We start from the raw sequence: 19,415 nt of genomic DNA, 5'->3' as shown, positions 1-19,415 counted from the left end.
GCTGCTCTCAGTCCACCTCACCTATCTCTGTTAACTATCCCTCAGCTGCTCTCAGTCCACCTCACCTATCTCCTTAAACCATCCCTCAGCTGCTCTCAGTCCACCTCACCTATCTCCTTAAACCATCCCTCAGCTGCTCTCAGTCCACCTCACCTATCTCCTTAAACTATCCCTCAGCTGCTCTCAGTCCACCTCACCTATCTCCTTAAACTATCCCTCAGGCTGCTCTCAGTCCACCTCACCTATCTCCTTAAACCATCCCTCAGCTGCTCTCAGTCCACATCACCTATCTCTGTAAACTATCCCTCAGGCTGCTCTCAGTCCACCTCACCTATCTCTGTAAACCATCCCTCAGCTGCTCTCAGTCCACCTCACCTATCTCTGTAAACCATCCCTCAGCTGCTCTCAGGCTGCTCTCAGTCCACCTCACCTATCTCTGTAAACCATCCCTCAGGCTGCTCTCAGTCCACCTCACCTATCTCTGTAAACCATCCCTCAGCTGCTCTCAGTCCACCTCACCTATTTCTGTAAACCATCCCTCAGGCTGCTCTCAGTCCACCTCACCTATCTCTGTTAACCATCCCTCAGGCTGCTCTCAGTCCACCTCACCTATCTCTGTAAACCATCCCTCAGCTGCTCTCAGTCCACCTCACCTATCTCTGTTAACCATCCCTCAGCTGCTTTCAGTCCACCTCACCTATCTCTGTAAACCATTCCTCAGCTGCTCTCAGGCTGCTCTCAGTCCACCTCACCTATCTCTGTAAACCATCCCTCAGCTGCTCTCAGTCCACCTCACCTATCTCTGTAAACCATCCCTCAGCTGCTCTCAGTCCACCTCACCTATCTCTGTAAACCATCCCTCAGGCTGCTCTCAGTCCACCTCACCTATCTCTGTTAACCATCCCTCAGCTGCTCTCAGTCCACCTCACCTATCTCTATAAACCATCCCTCAGGCTGCTCTCAGTCCACCTCACCTATCTCTGTTAACCATCCCTCAGGCTGATCTCAGTCCACCTCACCTATCTCCTTAAACTATCCCTCAGGCTGCTCTCAGTCCACCTCACCTATCTCTGTTAACTATCCCTCAGCTGCTCTGTCCACCTCACCTATCTCCTTAAACTATCCCTCAGGCTGCTCTCAGTCCACCTCACCTATCTCTGTAAACTATCCCTCAGCTGCTCTCAGTCCACCTCACCTAGCTCTGTTAACTATCCCTCAGGCTGCTCTCAGTCCACCTCACCTATCTCTGTTAACCATCCCTCAGCTGCTCTCAGTCCACCTCACCTATCTCTGTTAACCATCCCTCAGGCTGCTCTCAGTCCACCTCACCTATCTCTGTTAACTATCCCTCAGGCTGCTCTCAGTCCACCTCACCTATCTCTGTTAACCATCCCTCAGGCTGCTCTCAGTCCACCTCACCTATCTCTGTTAACCATCCCTCAGCTGCTCTCAGTCCACCTCACCTATCTCTGTTAACTATCCCTCAGCTGCTCTCAGTCCACCTCACCTATCTCCTTAAACTATCCCCCAGGCTGCTCTCAGTCCACCTCACCTATCTCTGTTAACCATCCCTCAGGCTGCTCTCAGTCCACCTCACATATCTCTGTTAACCATCCCTCAGCTGCTCTCAGTCCACCTCACCTATCTCTGTTAACCATCCCTCAGGCTGCTCTCAGTCCACCTCACCTATCTCCTTAAACCATCCCTCAGCTGTTCTCAGTCCACCTCACCTATCTCTGTAAACCATCCCTCAAGCTGCTCTCAGTCCACCTCACCTATCTCTGTTAACTATCCCTCAGCTGCTCTCAGTCCATCTCACCTATCTCCTTAAACCATCCCTCAGCTGCTCTCAGTCCACCTCACCTATCTCCTTAAACCATCCCTCAGCTGCTCTCAGTCCACCTCACCTATCTCCTTAAACTATCCCTCAGCTGCTCTCAGTCCACATCACCTATCTCTGTAAACTATCCCTCAGGCTGCTCTCAGTCCACCTCACCTATCTCTGTAAACCATCCATCAGCTGCTCTCAGTCCACCTCACCTATCTCTGTAAACCATCCCTCAGCTGCTCTCAGGCTGCTCTCAGTCCACCTCACCTATCTCTGTAAACCATCCCTCAGCTGCTCTCAGTCCACCTCACCTATTTCTGTAAACCATCCCTCAGGCTGCTCTCAGTCCACCTCACCTATCTCTGTTAACCATCCCTCAGGCTGCTCTCAGTCCACCTCACCTTTCTCTGTAAACCATCCCTCAGCTGCTCTCAGTCCACCTCACCTATCTCTGTTAACCATCCCTCAGCTGCTCTCAGTCCACCTCACCTATCTCTGTAAACCATTCCTCAGCTGCTCTCAGGCTGCTGTCAGTCCACCTCACCTATCTCTGTAAACCATCCCTCAGGCTGCTCTCAGTCCACCTCACCTATCTCTGTTAACCATCCCTCAGCTGCTCTCAGTCCACCTCACCTATCTCTATAAACCATCCCTCAGGCTGCTCTCAGTCCACCTAACCTATCTCTGTTAACCATCCCTCAGGCTGCTCTCAGTCCACCTCACCTATCTCCTTAAACTATCCCTCAGGCTGCTCTCAGTCCACCTCACCTATCTCTGTTAACTATCCCTCAGCTGCTCTGTCCACCTCATCTATCTCCTTAAACTATCCCTCAGGCTGCTCTCAGTCCACCTCACCTATCTCTGTTAACCATCCCTCAGCTGCTCTCAGTCCACCTCACCTATCTCTGTTAACCATCCCTCAGGCTGCTCTCAGTCCACCTCACCTATCTCTGTTAACTATCCCTCAGGCTGCTCTCAGTCCACCTCACCTATCTCTGTTAACTATCCCTCAGGCTGCTCTCAGTCCACCTCACCTATCTCTGTTAACCATCCCTCAGCTGCTCTCAGTCTACCTCACCTATCTCTGTTAACCATCCCTCAGACTGCTCTCAGTCCACCTCACCTATCTCCTTAAACCATCCCTCAGCTGCTCTCAGTCCACCTCACCTATCTCTGTAAACCATCCCTCAAGCTGCTCTCAGTCCACCTCACCTATCTCTGTTAACTATCCCTCAGCTGCTCTCAGTCCATCTCACCTATCTCCTTAAACAATCCCTCAGCTGCTCTCAGTCCACCTCACCTATCTCCTTAAACCATCCCTCAGCTGCTCTCAGTCCACCTCACCTATCTCCTTAAACTATCCCTCAGCTGCTCTCAGTCCACCTCAACTATCTCCTTAAACTATCCCTCAGGCTGCTCTCAGTCCACCTCACCTATCTCCTTAAACCATCCCTCAGCTGCTCTCAGTCCACATCACCTATCTCTGTAAACTATCCCTCAGGCTGCTCTCAGTCCACCTCACCTATCTCTGTTAACCATCCTTCAGGCTGCTCTCTGTCCACCTCACCTATCTCTGTAAACCATCCCTCAGCTGCTCTCAGTCCACCTCACCTATCTCTGTAAACCATCCCTCAGCTGCTCTCAGGCTGCTCTCAGTCCACCTCACCTATCTCTGTAAACCATCCCTCAGCTGCTCTCAGTCCACCTCACCTATCTCTGTAAACCATCCCTCAGCTGCTCTCAGTCCACCTCACCTATCTCTGTAAACCATCCCTCAGGCTGCTCTCAGTCCACCTCACCTATCTCTGTTAACCATCCCTCAGGCTGCTCTCAGTCCACCTCACCTATCTCTGTAAACCATCCCTCAGCTGCTCTCAGTCCACCTCACCTATCTCTGTAAACTATCCCTCAGCTGCTCTCAGGCTGCTCTCAGTCCACCTCACCTATCTCTGTAAACCATCCCTCAGCTGCTCTCAGTCCACCTCACCTATCTCTGTAAACCATCCCTCAGGCTGCTCTCAGTCCACCTTACCTATCTCTGTTAACCATCCCTCAGGCTGCTCTCAGTCCACCTCACCTATCTCTGTAAACCATCCCTCAGCTGCTCTCAGTCCACCTCACCGATCTCTGTTAACTATCCCTCAGGCTGCTCTCAGTCCACCTCACCTATCTCTGTGAACTATCCCTCAGGCTGCTCTCAGTCCACCTCACCTATCTCTGTTAACTATCTTTCAGGCTGCTCTCAGTCCACCTCACCTATCTCTGTTAACTATCCCTCAGGCTGCTCTCAGTCCACCTCACCTATCTCTGTTAACTATCCCTCAGGCTGCTCTCAGTCCACCTCACCTATCTCTGTAAACCATCCCTCAGCTGCTCTCAGTCCACCTCACCTATCTCCTTTAACTATCCCTCAGCTGCTCTCAGTCCACCTCACCTATCTCTGTAAACCATCCCTCAGCTGCTCTCAGTCCACCTCACCTATCTCTGTAAACCATCCCTCAGCTGCTCTCAGTCCACCTCACCTATCTCTGTTAACTATCCCTCAGGCTGCTCTCAGTCCACCTCACCTATCTCTGTAAACCATCCCTCAGCTGCTCTCAGTCCACCTCAACTATCTCCTTAAACATCCCTCAGCTGCTCTCAGTCCACCTCACCTATCTCTGTTAACTATCCCTCAGGCTGCTCTCAGTCTACCTCACCTATCTCTGTTAACTATCCCTCAGCTGCTCTCAGTCCACCTCAACTATCTCCTTAAACTATCCCTCAGCTGCTCTCAGTCCACCTCACCTATCTCTGTAAACCATCCCTCAGCTGCTCTCAGTCCACCTCACCTATCTCCTTTAACTATCCCTCAGCTGCTCTCAGTCCACCTCACCTATCTCTGTAAACCATCCCTCAGCTGCTCTCAGTCCACCTCACCTATCTCTGTTAACTATCCCTCAGGCTGCTCTCAGTCCACCTCACCTATCTCTGTTAACCATCCCTCAGGCTGCTCTCAGTCCACCTCACCTTTCTCTGTAAACCATCCCTCAGCTGCTCTCAGTCCACCTCACCTATCTCTGTTAACCATCCCTCAGCTGCTCTCAGTCCACCTCACCTATCTCTGTAAACCATTCCTCAGCTGCTCTCAGGCTGCTGTCAGTCCACCTCACCTATCTCTGTAAACCATCCCTCAGCTGCTCTCAGTCCACCTCACCTATCTCTGTAAACCATCCCTCAGCTGCTCTCAGTCCACCTCACCTATCTCTGTTAACTATCCCTCAGGCTGCTCTCAGTCCACCTCACCTATCTCTGTAAACCATCCCTCAGCTGCTCTCAGTCCACCTCACCTATCTCCTTTAACTATCCCTCAGCTGCTCTCAGTCCACCTCACCTATCTCTGTAAACCATCCCTCAGCTGCTCTCAGTCCACCTCACCTATCTCTGTTAACCATCCCTCAGCTGCTCTCAGTCCACCTCACCTATCTCTGTTAACTATCCCTCAGGCTGCTCTCAGTCCACCTCACCTATCTCTGTAAACCATCCCTCAGGCTGCTCTCAGTCCACCTCACCTATCTCTGTTAACCATCCCTCAGGCTGCTCTCAGTCCACCTCACCTATCTCTGTTAACCATCCCTCAGGCCAAATATGTCAACTGTGCCGCTTCACATTAATTCTGAACCTTAAATTCGGGCGCGTGGTGTGTGTGTGTGGTGTGGGTGTGGTGTGTGACGGGAAGCCCAGATGACTCAGGTTCACAAATTCATATTACTGCCTGTTACTCTCCCCCCACCTCAGCAGTCACACACACACACACACACACACACACACACACACACACACACACACACACACACACACACACACACACACACACACACACACACACACACACACACACACACACACACACACACACACACACACACACATAATAATAATAATAATAATAATAATAATAATAATAGACAGGCAAACAAATGCAAATAGTCACAGCATGCACAAAGACATGCAAATCCACAACCAGTTCTAGCCTTGCTGCTACAGACAGATACCTAGACCCCTGTTCTGGAAACAGTTTACTGCTGTTAAACTACAGGAGTCAGACCAGCCCTCTACAGAGACCACTGTTCTGGAAACAGTTTACTGCTGTTAAACTACAGGAGTCAGACCAGCCCCCTACAGAGATCACTGTTCTGGAAACAGTTTACTGCTGCTACAGACAGATACCTAGACCACTGTTCTGGAAACAGTTTACCGCTGCTACAGACAGATACCTAGACCACTGTTCTGGAAACAGTTTACTGCTGCTACAGACAGATACCTAGACCACTGTTCTGGAAACAGTTTACTGCTGCTACACTACAGGAGTCAGACCAGCCCCCTATAGAGACCACTGTTCTGGAAACAGTTTACTGCTGCTACAGACAGGAGTCAGACCAGCCCCCTACAGAGACCACTGTTCTGGAAACAGTTTACTGCTGCTAAACTACAGGAGTCAGACCAGCCCCCTACAGAGACCACTGTTCTGGAAACAGACTTACTGTGTCTCTCTCTGGTCAAATCTGTTAGACTTCCTGTGTCTCTCTCTGGTCAGATCTGTTAAGACTTCCTGTGTCTCTCTCTGGTCAGATCTGTTAGACTTCCTGTGTCTCTCTCTGGTCAGATCTGTTAGACTTCCTGTGTCTCTCTCTGGTCAGATCAGTTAGACTTCCTGTGTCTCTCTCTGGTCAGATCAGTTAGACTTCCTGTGTCTCTCTCTGGTCAGATCTGTTAGACTTCCTGTGTCTATCTCTGGTCAGATCTGTTAGACTTCCTGTGTCTCTCTCTGGTTAGATCTGCACCACAAATACCAGATTAGCTACCTACATCACCCACAGCAGGAAACGTGTGCATGTATGTCTGTGTGTGTGTGTGTGTATCGTGTGGGATGTGTGTGTGTGTGTGTGTGTGTGTGTATGTCTGTGTGTCTGTGTGTGTGTGTGTGTATGTGTGTGTGTGTGTGTGTGTGTGTGTGTGTGTGTGTGTGTGTGTGTGTGTGTGTCTGTGTGTGTGTGTGTATCGTGTGGGATGTGTGTGTGTGTATGTCTGTGTGTGCATGTGTATCGTGTGGGATGTGTGTGTGTGTGTGTGTGTGTGTGTGTGTGTGTGTGTGTGTGTGTGTGTGTCTGTGTGTGTGTGTATGTCTGTGTGTGTGTGTATGTCTGTGTGTGCACTAAATAACTTGTTTTTCCCCTCACACTGAAATGCCCTGACCTTTCTGTTAGGTGTCAGAATTTCCTCTGCCTTCTGATGGTAGCCTACAGCTGCAATGTGACGTTAGTGTGTGTGTGGTGTGTGTGTGTGTGTGTGTGTGTGTGTGTGTGTGTGTGTGTGTGTGTGTGTGTGTGTGTGTGGTAATACCCTACCTTTGGCATCAGGCTCCTGCACAGGGGTGATAGTGTCTCTCTGTTCCCCAGAGTCCATGGACACACTTCTCTCTCTCTTCGTCTTCATCATCCCCCCAACGCCACTCACCGATTGGCTGACAGCCTTCAGGCCAGGGTTGCCCGCCCCCAGGCCCTTATTGGCCCCCTCCTGCTGCTGGGTCACATTGGAGAGCTGGGATTGGCTGTCGCTGCTCACTTGCTTGCCATGATTGGTCAGCTTATTGTCGGGGTGCATTTGAACGGCTGGCAAGTGAGGTGTGGTTCTGGGGTAGGGGTACAGACGATGTGGTGTCCGTCTGTTTCAGGAGGTCACACTGCTGCTTGCCTACACAGCTGATGAGATGGAGAAGAAAACAGCCTCAGAACTAACAGCCTCGGGAACTAACAGCCTCGGGAACTAACAGCCTCGGGAACTAACAGCCTCGGGAACTAACAGACTCAGAACTAACAGCCTCGGGAACTAACAGCCTTGGGTTCTAACAGCCTCGGGAACTAACAGCCTCGGGAACTAACAGCCTCGGGAACTAACAGCCTCGGGAACTAACAGCCTCGGGAACTAACAGCCTCGGGAACTAACAGCCTCGGGAACTAACAGCCTCGGGAACTAACAGCCTCGGGGACTAACAGCCTCGGGAACTAACAGCATCGGGAACTAACAGCCTCGGGAACTAATAGCATCGGGAACTAACAGCCTCGGGAACTAACAGCCTCAGAACTAACAGCCTCAGAACTAACAGCCTCGGGAACTAACAGCATCGGGAACTAACAGCCTCGGGAACTAACAGCATTGGGAACTAACAGCATTGGGAACTAACAGCCTCAGAACTAACAGCCTCGGGAACTAACAGCCTCAGAACTAACAGGCTCGGGAACTAACAGCCTCGGGAACTAACAGCCTCGGGAACTAACAGACTCGGGAACTAACAGCCTCGGGAACTAACATCCTCGGAACTTGATAACAACAAACAGAAAACAACCCATATTTGGATAGTTTGGTCGGCAGGGATATCCTTGTCTCATCGCGCACTAGCGACTCCTGTGGCGGGCCAGGCGCAGTGCACGCTGACCAGGTCGCCAGGTGTACGGTGTTTCCTCCGACACATTGGTGCGGCTGGCTTCCAGGTTGGATGGGCATTGTGTCAAGAAGCAGTGCGGCTTGGTTGTGTTTCGGAGGACGCATGGCTCTTGACCTTCGCCTCTCCCGAGTCCGTACGGGAGTTGCAGCGATGAGACAAGTCTGTAACTACCAATTGGATACCACGAAATTGGGGAGAAAAAAGGGGGTTTAAAAAAAAATTATACAAAATATTAGGACGAGCAATGTTGGAGTGGCATTGACTAAATACAGTCGAACAGAATTCAGTATATACATATCAGATGAGCAAAGCAGTATGTAAACATTATTAAAGTGACCAGTGATTCCATGTCTATGCAGCAGCCTCTACGGTGCAGGGTTGAGTAACCGGGTGGTAGCCGGCTAGCGATGGCTGTTTAACAGTCTGATGGCCTTGAGATAGAAGCTGTTTTTCAGTCTCTCGGTCCCAGCTTTGATGCACCTGTACTGACCTCGCCTTCTGGATGATAGCAGGGTGAACAGGCAGTGGCTCGGGTGGTTGTTGTCCTTGATGATCTTTTTGGACTTCCTGTGACATCGGGTGCTGTAGGTGTCCTGGAGGGCAGGTAGTTTGCCCCCGGTGATGCGTTGTGCAGACCTCACTACCCTCTGGAGAGCCTTACGGTTGTGGGCGGAGCAGTTGCCGTACCAGGCTGTGATACAGCCTGACAGGATGCTCTCGATTGTGCATCTGTAAAAGTTTGTGAGGGTCTTAGGGGCCAATCCAAATTTCTTCAGCCTCCTGAGGTTGAAGAGGCGCCACACTGTCTGTGTGGGTGGACCATTCAGATTGTCGGTGATGTGTACGCCGAGGAACTTGAAGCTTTCCACATTCTCCACTACTGTCCTGTCAATGTGGATAGGGAGGTGCTCCCTCTGCTGTTTCCTGAAGTCCACGATCATCTCCTTTGTTTTGTTGACGTTGAGTGTGAGGTTATTTTCCTGACACCACACTCCGACTGCCCTCACCTCCTCCCTGTAGGCCGTCTCGTCGTTGTTGGTAATCAAGCCTACCACTGTAGTGTCGTCTGCAAACTTGATGATTGAGTTGGAGGCGTGCATGGCCACGCAGTCATGGGTGAACAGGGAGTACAGGAGGGGGCTGAGCACGCACCCCAGTGGGGCCCCTGTGTTTAGGATCAGCAAAGTGTAGGTGTTCTTTCCTACCTTCACCACCTGGGGGCGGTGAACTTGTAGATCAATGACTGGCAACAGTTCAGTTCGACGCTGAACGATGCAGTTCTCACAAGATGAGAGGTATTTTTGGACAGTAGAAATTAAATAATTTCAGCAAAACATTTTAGTGAACCGGCGATTTGTAACATTTTAATATTTTTGTTGTTGTTGACCCGATGCGACATTTGGATCCGTTTGGGGTTCAGAGGACCAATGAACTCACATCGTAAACATTTGAACCGGGGACTGATGCGTATCTGTGAATCGTTACATCTCTACCTCTTACCGCTCGCCTTGAACTTCAAAAATTGGTACGACCAACATGTACGACCATGGCTGGGTTCAGTTCACTCACCTCAGTCCATGTTTCAGCTGACACACTGGGGCATATTGCTGCTGCTCCTCCTTGACTCTTCACTGACCACAGAATAACCTGGAGGGGAGAGGAGAGGTTAGAGGTCACGTTAGCATTAACGTTAGCGAAATCTGCATCTTCAAAAAATGCACACCATGATAAAAATCTTTATATATTTTTTAAACCATTTCACCTCCGTTTTATATTGAAAGGCAAGTTTTTTTTGCTCTAATAGAAAGATCTGGGGTGTACATATCTATTTTTTACATCACACAAGTTTGAAAACATGTTAAGAAATGTGGACACAATTATTGAAAATTAAATATCTAATTTCCATAAGTTTTCACACACCCCTGAATCAATACTTTGTAGAATAACCTTTTGGCAGCGATTACAGCTTTCAGGGTAATTCTCTAAGAGTTTTCCACATGTGGATTGTGCAACACTTGCCCATTATTCTTTAAAAAATGCTTCAAGCCAAATTGGTTGGTGATCAGTAGGACTACAAAAAAAAAAAAACATTGGTCGACCGAGAGTCTTCTGTTCTTTCGACCAGTCAATTGGTCAACATTTTTTAAATGTGTATTTATCCATATTATACCTATGTGTTTAAAAAAAAAATCAACTATATGCACTGAAATTGTCTGATGCTTTAAGCGCACTGTTTGATTAAATAATTAAGACACTTGAGCGAGCCAGAGATCAACGAAGAAAAAACCTGTTGTTTCTGACAACCCTCAACCTGCTGCTGTGGTCTCGTAGACTCTGCTGTTACACTCCTGAAGTTTTCTACACCAGGGGTCAGCAACCTTTTTAATGTGGAGTCCCATTTTACCTTACCATTTCTACCGATCTGCGTGCCAGCTATGATTTTCATATGCACATTTTTGTGGAACAGTTTCATTTAAATTATAATAACGGTCTTCAAATCTCAAATTCATTGTCATGTGGTTTATTTAAATTATATCTAATTCTAAATGAAAATGATACAATACTAAAAGTTACTTCTATTGCCAACTAGGAACAAAATAGCCTACAATGAAGCAAAATCAATAAAAATATTGCAGGTAGAACATTTCCAGGTAAAATAAATATCCCATAAATCACATTGGTAACACATGGCCTGTCTGCAATGAACTTAAAACATTGTATCAACAATCAACTGGGTCCGGCCAAAAGCTCATGCTAGCAAACTAGCAACATTGTATCAACTGTTCTGAGCCCTCAGAGTTTCCCAGTGAGATCCGGACAGACAGCTGTATTTGCGCAAGAGATTAGAAGTAATCATGTATGTTATGACGTTTCCACTGCATCAGAGCATGACATTTTTCCATTTCACGCCAAGGCTCGATTGTTATCGAAAGGGAGCGAGCTGGAAATATTTTTTTTCTCCCAAATACATGATATTCAAATACTATCGTCTTTCTCAGTGGATGTAAAAACCGACAAAAATTACTTTGAGAAGCTACACAGCTCATTACTGGTGGTGAGTTATAAGACAAACAGAAATACAAAATCAGACATGTCCAAATGGTCAGGCCAGGTAGCCTAGGCCAACTCCTATGTGTAATCAGGTGTGCGTCCTTATTCAACATTGACAGGAGCGCTCCAAACAAAAGACACTGAATAATTTGACAACATTTGTAAATAAATGGAATGAAATAAACCAAAACTTGTTTCTAACAAGTGTAGAATAGGTTGTGAGCCTTGCAAACAACGTGTCCAATCCGACAATGACAACGGTAAATGACTGTAATAATTATAATAATATAGTGAATGCAGGTAAGGGGCTCTCTCTGTCTCTCTCTCTCTCTCTCTCTCTCTCTCTCTCTCTCTCTCTCTCTCTCTCTAGCTGCTAGATGTCCTTTGCCATTCGGCCATCAGATTTGCCACCAACGCTCCTTATAGGACACATCACTCTATACTCCTGTGTATAGAAACTCTTACTGACAGTTGTGGCTGCTTTGTGTGATGTATTGTTGTCTCTACCTTCTTGCTCTTTGTGCTGTTGTCTTTGCCCAACAATGTTTGTGCCATGTTTTGTGCTGCTACCATGTTGTGCTGCTGCCATGTTGTGTTGCTACTATGTTGTGTTGTTGTCATGTTGTGTTGCTGCCATGTTGTGTTGTTGTCATGTTGTGTTGCTACCATGTTGTGTTGTTGTCATGTTGTGTTGCTGCCATGTTATGTTGCTACCATGTTATTGTCATCTTGTGTTGCTGCCATGTTGTGTTGTTGTCATGTTGTGTTTCTACCATGTTATTATCATGTTGTGTTGCTACCATGTTGTGTTGTTGTCATGTTGTGTTGCTACCATGTTGTGTTGCTGCCATGTTGTGTTGCTACCATGTTGTGTTGTTGTCATGTTGTGTTGCTACCATGTTGCTTCCATGTTGTGTTGCTGCCATGTTGTGTTGCTGCCATGTTGTGTTTCTACCATGTTGTTGTCATGTTGTGTTGCTACCATGTTGTTGTCATGTGTTGCTGCCTTGCTATGTCGTTGTCTTAGGTCTCTCTTTATGTAGTGTAGTGGTGTCTCTCTCTATGTAGTGTTGTGGAGTCTCTCTTTATGTAGTGTTGTGGAGTCTCTCTTTATGTAGTGTTGTTGTGTCTCTCTTTATGTAGTGTTGTGTCTCTCTTTATGTAGTGTTGTGTCTCTCTTTATGTAGTGTTGTGTCTCTCTTTATGTAGTGTTGTGGTGTCTCTCTTTATGTAGTGTTGTGGTGTCTCTCTTTATGTAGTGTTGTGGTGTCCCTCTTTATGTAGTGTTGTGTTGTCTCTCTTTATGTAGTGTTGTGGAGTCTCTCTTTATGTAGTGTTGTCTCTCTTTATGTAGTGTAGTGTTGTCTCTCTTTATGTAGTGTTGTGGTGTCTCTTTATGTAGTGTTGTGGTGTCTCTCTTTATGTAGTGTAGTGGTGTCTCTCTTTATGTAGTGTTGTGGAGTCTCTCTTTATGTAGTGTTGTGGAGTCTCTCTCTATGTAGTGTTGTGGAGTCTCTCTTTATGTAGTGTTGTGTTGTCTCTCTTTATGTAGTGTTGTCTCTCTTTATGTAGTGTTGTGGTGTCTCTCTTTATGTAGTGTAGTGGTGTCTCTCTTTATGTAGTGTTGTGTTGTCTCTCTTTATGTAGTGTTGTCTCTCTTTATGTAGTGTTGTGGAGTCTCTCTTTATGTAGTGTTGTCTCTCTTTATGTAGTGTTGTCTCTCTTTATGTAGTGTTGTGGTGTCTCTCTTTATGTAGTGTTGTGGTGTCTCTCTTTATGTAGTGTAGTGGTGTCTCTCTTTATGTAGTGTTGTGGTGTCTCTCTTTATGTAGTGTTGTCTCTCTTTATGTAGTGTTGTCTCTCTTTATGTAGTGTTGTGGTGTCTCTCTTTATGTAGTGTAGTGGTGTCTCTCTTTATGTAGTGTTGTGGAGTCTCTCTTTATGTAGTGTTGTCTCTCTTTATGTAGTGTAGTGGTGTCTCTCTTTATGTAGTGTTGTGGCGTCTCTCTTTATGTAGTGTTGTCTCTCTTTATGTAGTGTTGTGGTGTCTCTCTTTATGTAGTGTAGTGGTGTCTCTCTTTATGTAGTGTTGTCTCTCTTTATGTAGTGTTGTCTTAGGTCTCTCTTTATGTAGTGTTGTGGTGTCTCTCTTTATGTAGTGTTGTGGTGTCTCTTGTTGTGATGTGTGTTTTGTCCTATATATTTATTTTAATTTTAATCCCAGGCCCCCGTCCCCGCATGAGGCTTTTGCCTTTTGGTAGGTCGTCAAAGTAAATAAGAATTTGTTCTTAACTGACTTGCCTAGTTAAGTAAAGGTTGAATAAATGTAAAAAAAAAAAACAGAAATGACCGAAACCAAATAAACATTAGAAACGATTGGGGATTAACAGGTAAATGTACTACTTATTTTGAACTCAGCAGAAACGTCCTCTCACTGTCAACTGCATTTATTTTCAGCAAACTTAACATGTTTAAATATTTGTATGAACATAACAAGATTCAGCAACTGAGACATAAACTGAACAAGTTCCACAGACATGTGACTAACAGAAATGGAATAATGTATCCCTGAACAAAGGGGGGGTCAAAATCAAAAGTAACAGTCAGTATCTGGTGTGGCCACCAGCTGCATTAAGTACTGGAGGGCATCTCCTCATGGACTGCACCAGATTTGCCAGTTCTTGCTGTGAGATGTTACCCCACTCTTCTACCAAGGCATCTGCAAGTTCAAGGACATTTCTAGGTGTAATGGCCCTAGCCCTCACCCTCCGATCCAACAGGTCCCAGACGTGCTCAATGGGCTTGAGATCCGGGCTCTTCGCTGGCCATGGCAGAACACTGACATTCCTGTCTTACAGGAAATCACGCACAGAACGAGCAGTATGGCTGGTGGCATTGTCATGCTGGAGGGTCATGTCAGGATGAGCCTGCAGGAAGGGTACCACATGAGGGAGGAGCGCATGAAGTGCTTTGACAGACTAGTCAAGGTTCATATCACCGCCACCCTACCTGACACCCTAGACCCACTGCAATTCCACAGACGACGCAATCGCCATCACACTACCCTAACCCATCTGGGCAAGAGGAATACCCATATAAGAATGCTGTTCATCGATTACAGCTCAGCATTTAACACCATAGTACCCTCCAAACTCGTCATTAAGCTCGAGACCCTGGGTCTTGACCCCGCCCTGTGCAACTGGGTCCTGGACTTTGACGGGCCACCCCCAGGTGGTGAGGGTAGGAAACAGCATCTCCACCCAGCTGATCCCCAAAACTGGGGCCCCACAAGGGTGCGTTCTCAGCCCTCTCCTGTACTCCCTGTTCACCCATGACTGCGTGGCAATGCACGCCTCCAACTCAATCATCAAGTTTGCAGACGACACTACAGTGGTAAACTTGATTACCAACAACGACAAGACGGCCTACAGGGAGGAGGTGAGGGCAGTCGGAGTGTGGTCTCAGGAAAATAACCTCACACTCAACGTCAACAAAACAAAGGAGATGATCGTGGACTTCAGGAAACAGCAGAGGGAGCATCCCCCTATCCATATCGACGGGACAGTAGTGGAGAAGGTGGAAAGTTTTAAGTTCCTCTGCGTACACATCATGGACTAACTGAAATGGTCCACCCACACAGACAGCGTGGTGAAGAAGGTGCAACAGCACCTCTTCAACCTCAGGAGGCTGAAGAAATTTAGCTTGTCACCAAAAACACTCACAAACTTTTACAGATGCACAATCGAGAGCATCCTGTTGGGCTGTATCACCGCCTGGTACGGCAACTGCGCCGCCCACAACCGCAAGGCTCTCCAGAGGGTAGTGAGGTCTGCACAACGCATCACCGGGGGCAACAACGTTTACAATGAAGATCTGTGAAGTTATTTGGATGTTTATGAATTATCTTTGAAAGACAGGGTCCTGAAAAAGGGATGTTTCTTTTTTTTCTGAATGGGGAATTAATAGACACTAACAATCAAAGGACAAAACAATTCACACAATGAAGTTATGAAACAAAGAATGGGCACGAATTGGCGGGAGAGAGACCCGCCTTGTGTATCTTAGCCATACTCCCCTTCTTATTGGACTGTCCACTGAGACAGGAGCCAATCAGACAGGTGTCTCGTGTGCCGTGAAAAAATATATATATTTGCGACCGCTTAACTAAAAACATCTCGGTCAACCAAACAATCGACAAGTCGACTAAATGGGGTCAGACCTAATTGCTAGAAAACTATCTTCAGGTATTGCCATAGATTATCAAGTAGATTTAAGACAAAACTGTAACTCAGAACATTCACTTCGTTCTTGGTTAGCAACTCCAGTGTAGATTTGGCCTTGTGTTTTAGGTTATTGTCCTGCTGGAAGGTGAATTCATCTCCCAGTGTAGATTTGGCCTTGTGTTTTAGGTTATTGTCCTGCTGGAAGGTGAATTCATCTCCCAGTGTAGATTTGGCCTTGTGTTTTAGGTTATTGTTCTGCTGAAAGGTGAATTCATCTCCCAGTGTCTGGTGGAAAGCAGACTGAACCAGGTTTTCCTCTAGGATTTTGCCTGTGTTTAACTCCACTACATTTTTCCCCCCCCCGAAAAACTCCCCAGTCCTTAACGATTACAAGCATACCCATAACATGATGCAGACACGACTATGCTTGAAAATATAGAGAGTGGTACTCAGTAATGTGTGGTATTGGATTTGCCCCAAACCAAACACTTTGCAATCAGGACAAAAAGTTAATTTCTTTGCCACATTTCTTGCATTTTTTTGGCTTGTTGCAAACAGGACGCATGTTTTGGAATATTTGTATTCTGTACAGGCTTCCTTCTTTTCACTCTGTCATTTAGGTTAGTATTGTGGAGTAGCTACAATGTTGTTGATCCATCCTCAGTTTTCTCCTATCACAGCCATTAAACTCTTAACTTGTTTAAAATCCACCATTGGCCTCATGGTGAAATCCCTGAGCGGTTTCCTTCCTCTCTGGCAACTGAGTTAGGAAGAACACCTGTATCTTTGTAGTGACTGGGTGTATTGATACACCATCCAGTCTAGTTAATAACTTCACCATGCTCAAAGTGATATTTAAAGTCTGCTTTTTTTTATTTTTTACCCATCTACCAATAGGTGCCCTTGTTTAAGGCATTGAAAAACCTCCCTGGTCTTTGTGTTTGAATCTGTTTGAAATTCCCTGCTCGACTTTACAGATAATTGTGTGTGTGGGGTACAGAGATGAGGTAATCATTCAAAAATCATGTTAAACACTATTATTGAACACAGTGATTCCATGCAACTTATTATGTGACTTAAGTACATTTTTACTCCATAAGGTGTGTAGGCTTGCCATAACAAAGGGATTGAATACTCATTGACTCAAGATATTTCAGCTGTTCATGTATTATTCATTTGTACAAATTTCGAAAAACATAATCCAACTTTGACATTATGGGGTATTGTGTGTAGGCCAGTGACCAAAAACTCTGGTAAAAACCCTGGCAGTTATGTAGTTAGACTTGTAAAAACCCTGGCAGTTATGTAGTTAGATTAGTAAAACCCTGGCTGTTATGTAGTTAGATTAGTAAAAACCCTGGCAGTTATGTAGTTAGATTAGTAAAAACCCTGGCAGTTATGTAGTTAGATTAGTAAAAACCCTGGCAGTTATGTAGTTAGATTAGTAAAACCCTGGCAGTTATGTAGTTAGATTGGTAAAAACCCTGGTAGTTATGTAGTTAGATTACTAAAACCCTGGCAGTTATGTAGTTAGATTAGTAAAAACCCTGGCAGTTATGTAGTTATATTACTAAAACCCTGGCTGTTATGTAGTTAGATTACTAAAACCCTGGCAGTTATGTAGTTAGATTGGTAAAAACCCTGGCTGTTATGTAGTTAGATTAGAATTTTTTTTATGAAATGTATGCATTCACTACTGTAAGTCGCTCTGGACAAGAGCGTCTGCTAAATGACTAAAATGTAAATGTAAAATGTGACAACAGTAGACTGATCAGGTCAAAGTTCCATGGAAGCCACCTGAGCCTCTCCTCACTACCACCTGACAGAGCCACCTTTGAACCTAGTCACCACGGTTACTGAAAGGTAAACAGGAAGACACAAACCTGACACAATAAAACCACAGCAACGCAACACTCAACGCTACAAAATATATGTTACAGCCTTAATATATGTTATTAACAGAACACAGAGGGTGTTCTTTAATGGAAGCCTCTATACCATAATCCAGGTAGAGTCAGGAATTCCCCAGGGCAGCTGTCTAGGCACTTTACTTTTTTCAATCTTTACTAACGACATGCCACTGGTTCTGAGTAAAGCCAGAGTGTCTATGTATGCAGATGACTCAACACTATACACGTCAGCTACTACAGCGACTGAAATGACTGCAACACTCAAGAAAGAGCTGCAGTTAGTTTCAGAATGAGTGGCAAGGAATAAGTTAGCCCTAAATATTCCTAAAACTAAAAGCATTGTATTTGGGACAAATCATTCACTAAACCTCAACTAAATCTTGTCATAAATAATGTGGAAATTGAGCAAGTTGAGGTGACTAAACTGGTTGGAGTAACCCTGGATTGTAAACTGTCCTGGTCAAAACATTTTGATACAACAGTAGCTAAGATGGGGAGAAGTCTGTCCATAATACAGTGCTGCTCTGCCTTCTTAACAACACTATCAACAAGGCAGGTCCTACAGGCCCTAGTTTCTACCATCTTAACAACACTATCAACAAGGCAGGTCCTACAGGCCCTAGTTTCTACCTTCTTAACAACACTATCAACAAGGCAGGTCCTACAGGCCCTAGTTTCTACCTTCTTAACAACACTATCAACAAGGCAGGTCCTACAGGCCCTAGTTTCTACCTTCTTAACAACACTATCAACAAGGCAGGTCCTACAGGCCCTAGTTTCTACCTTCTTAACAACACTATCAACAAGGCAGGTCCTACAGGCCCTAGCTTCTACCTTCTTAACAACACTATCAACAAGGCAGGTCCTACAGGCCCTAGTTTCTACCTTCATAACAACACTATCAACAAGGCAGGTCCTACAGGCCCTAGTTTCTACCTTCTTAACAACACTATCAACAAGGCAGGTCCTACAGGCCCTAGTTTAGTCACACCTGGACTACTGTTCAGTCGTGTGGTAAGGTGCCACAAATAGGGACTCAGGAAAATTTCAATTGGCTCAGAACAGGGCAGCACGGCAAAATAATAATAATATGTCAATCTCTCTTGGCTGAAAGTGGAGGAGAGATTGACTTCATCACTACTTGTATTTGTGAGAGGTATTGACATGTTGAATGCATCGAGCTGTCTGTCTAAACTACTGGCACACAGCTCAGACACCCATTCATACCCCACAAGACATGCCACCAGAGGTCTCTTCACAGTCCCTAAGTACTACATGGAACTCAATTCCACATCAGGTAACTGATGCAGCAGTAGAATCAGATTTTAAAAACCCCCGATAAAAATACACCACATGGAACAGTGGGGATTGTGAAGCAACGGCAACAGCAGCTAATGGGGATCATTAATAAACACATGTTACGGCCTTAATACATGCTATTCATGTATGTTACGGCCTTAATACATGTTATTAATGTATGTTACAACCTTAATACATGTTATTAATGTATGTTACAACCTTAATACATGTTATTAATGTATGTTACAGCCTTAATACATGTTATTAATATATGTTACAGCCTTAATACATGTTATTAATGTATGTTACAGCCTTAATACATGTTATTAATATATGTTACAGCCTTAATACATGTTATTAATGTATGTTACAGCCTTTAGACATGTTATTAATGTATGTTACAGCCTTAATACATGTTATTAATGTATGTTACAGCCTTAATACATGTTATTAATATATGTTACAGCCTTAATACATGTTATTAATGTATGTTACAGCCTTAATACATATGTTATTAATGTATGTTACAGCCTTAATACATATGTTATTAATAGATGTTACAGCCTTAATATATGTTACAGCCTTAATACATGTTATTAATGTATGTTACAGTCTTAATA

General features: G+C 45.5%; 1 protein-coding gene and 1 long non-coding RNA gene across 3 annotated transcripts in view; both read right to left on the bottom strand.

Moving 5' to 3' along the window:
• Window positions 1–19,415, bottom strand: part of bcl9l (bcl9 like) — an 82,068-nt gene that overhangs the window by 33,302 nt on the left and 29,351 nt on the right. For both annotated transcript variants that reach the window (XM_029773938.1, XM_029773937.1), the window contains exons 2-3: window positions 9,882–9,959; window positions 7,216–7,569 (exon numbers count right to left, since the gene is read on the bottom strand). In XM_029773938.1, coding sequence (XP_029629798.1) covers window positions 7,216–7,471 — 256 coding nt within the window. In that variant the 5' untranslated portion in view covers window positions 7,472–7,569; window positions 9,882–9,959. The remainder of the gene's footprint in view (window positions 1–7,215; window positions 7,570–9,881; window positions 9,960–19,415) is intronic.
• Window positions 4,845–5,046, bottom strand: LOC115206730 (uncharacterized). The gene is made up of 2 exons (XR_003880856.1): window positions 4,981–5,046; window positions 4,845–4,881 (listed from the first exon to the last, which is right to left on the bottom strand). It is a non-coding gene; the product is annotated as an uncharacterized LOC115206730 (long non-coding RNA).

This window comes from Salmo trutta, chromosome 13, assembly GCF_901001165.1.
Source record: "Salmo trutta chromosome 13, fSalTru1.1, whole genome shotgun sequence".
Classification (NCBI taxonomy): domain Eukaryota; kingdom Metazoa; phylum Chordata; class Actinopteri; order Salmoniformes; family Salmonidae; genus Salmo; species Salmo trutta.
This window is presented reverse-complemented; position numbering and strand designations above follow the sequence as displayed.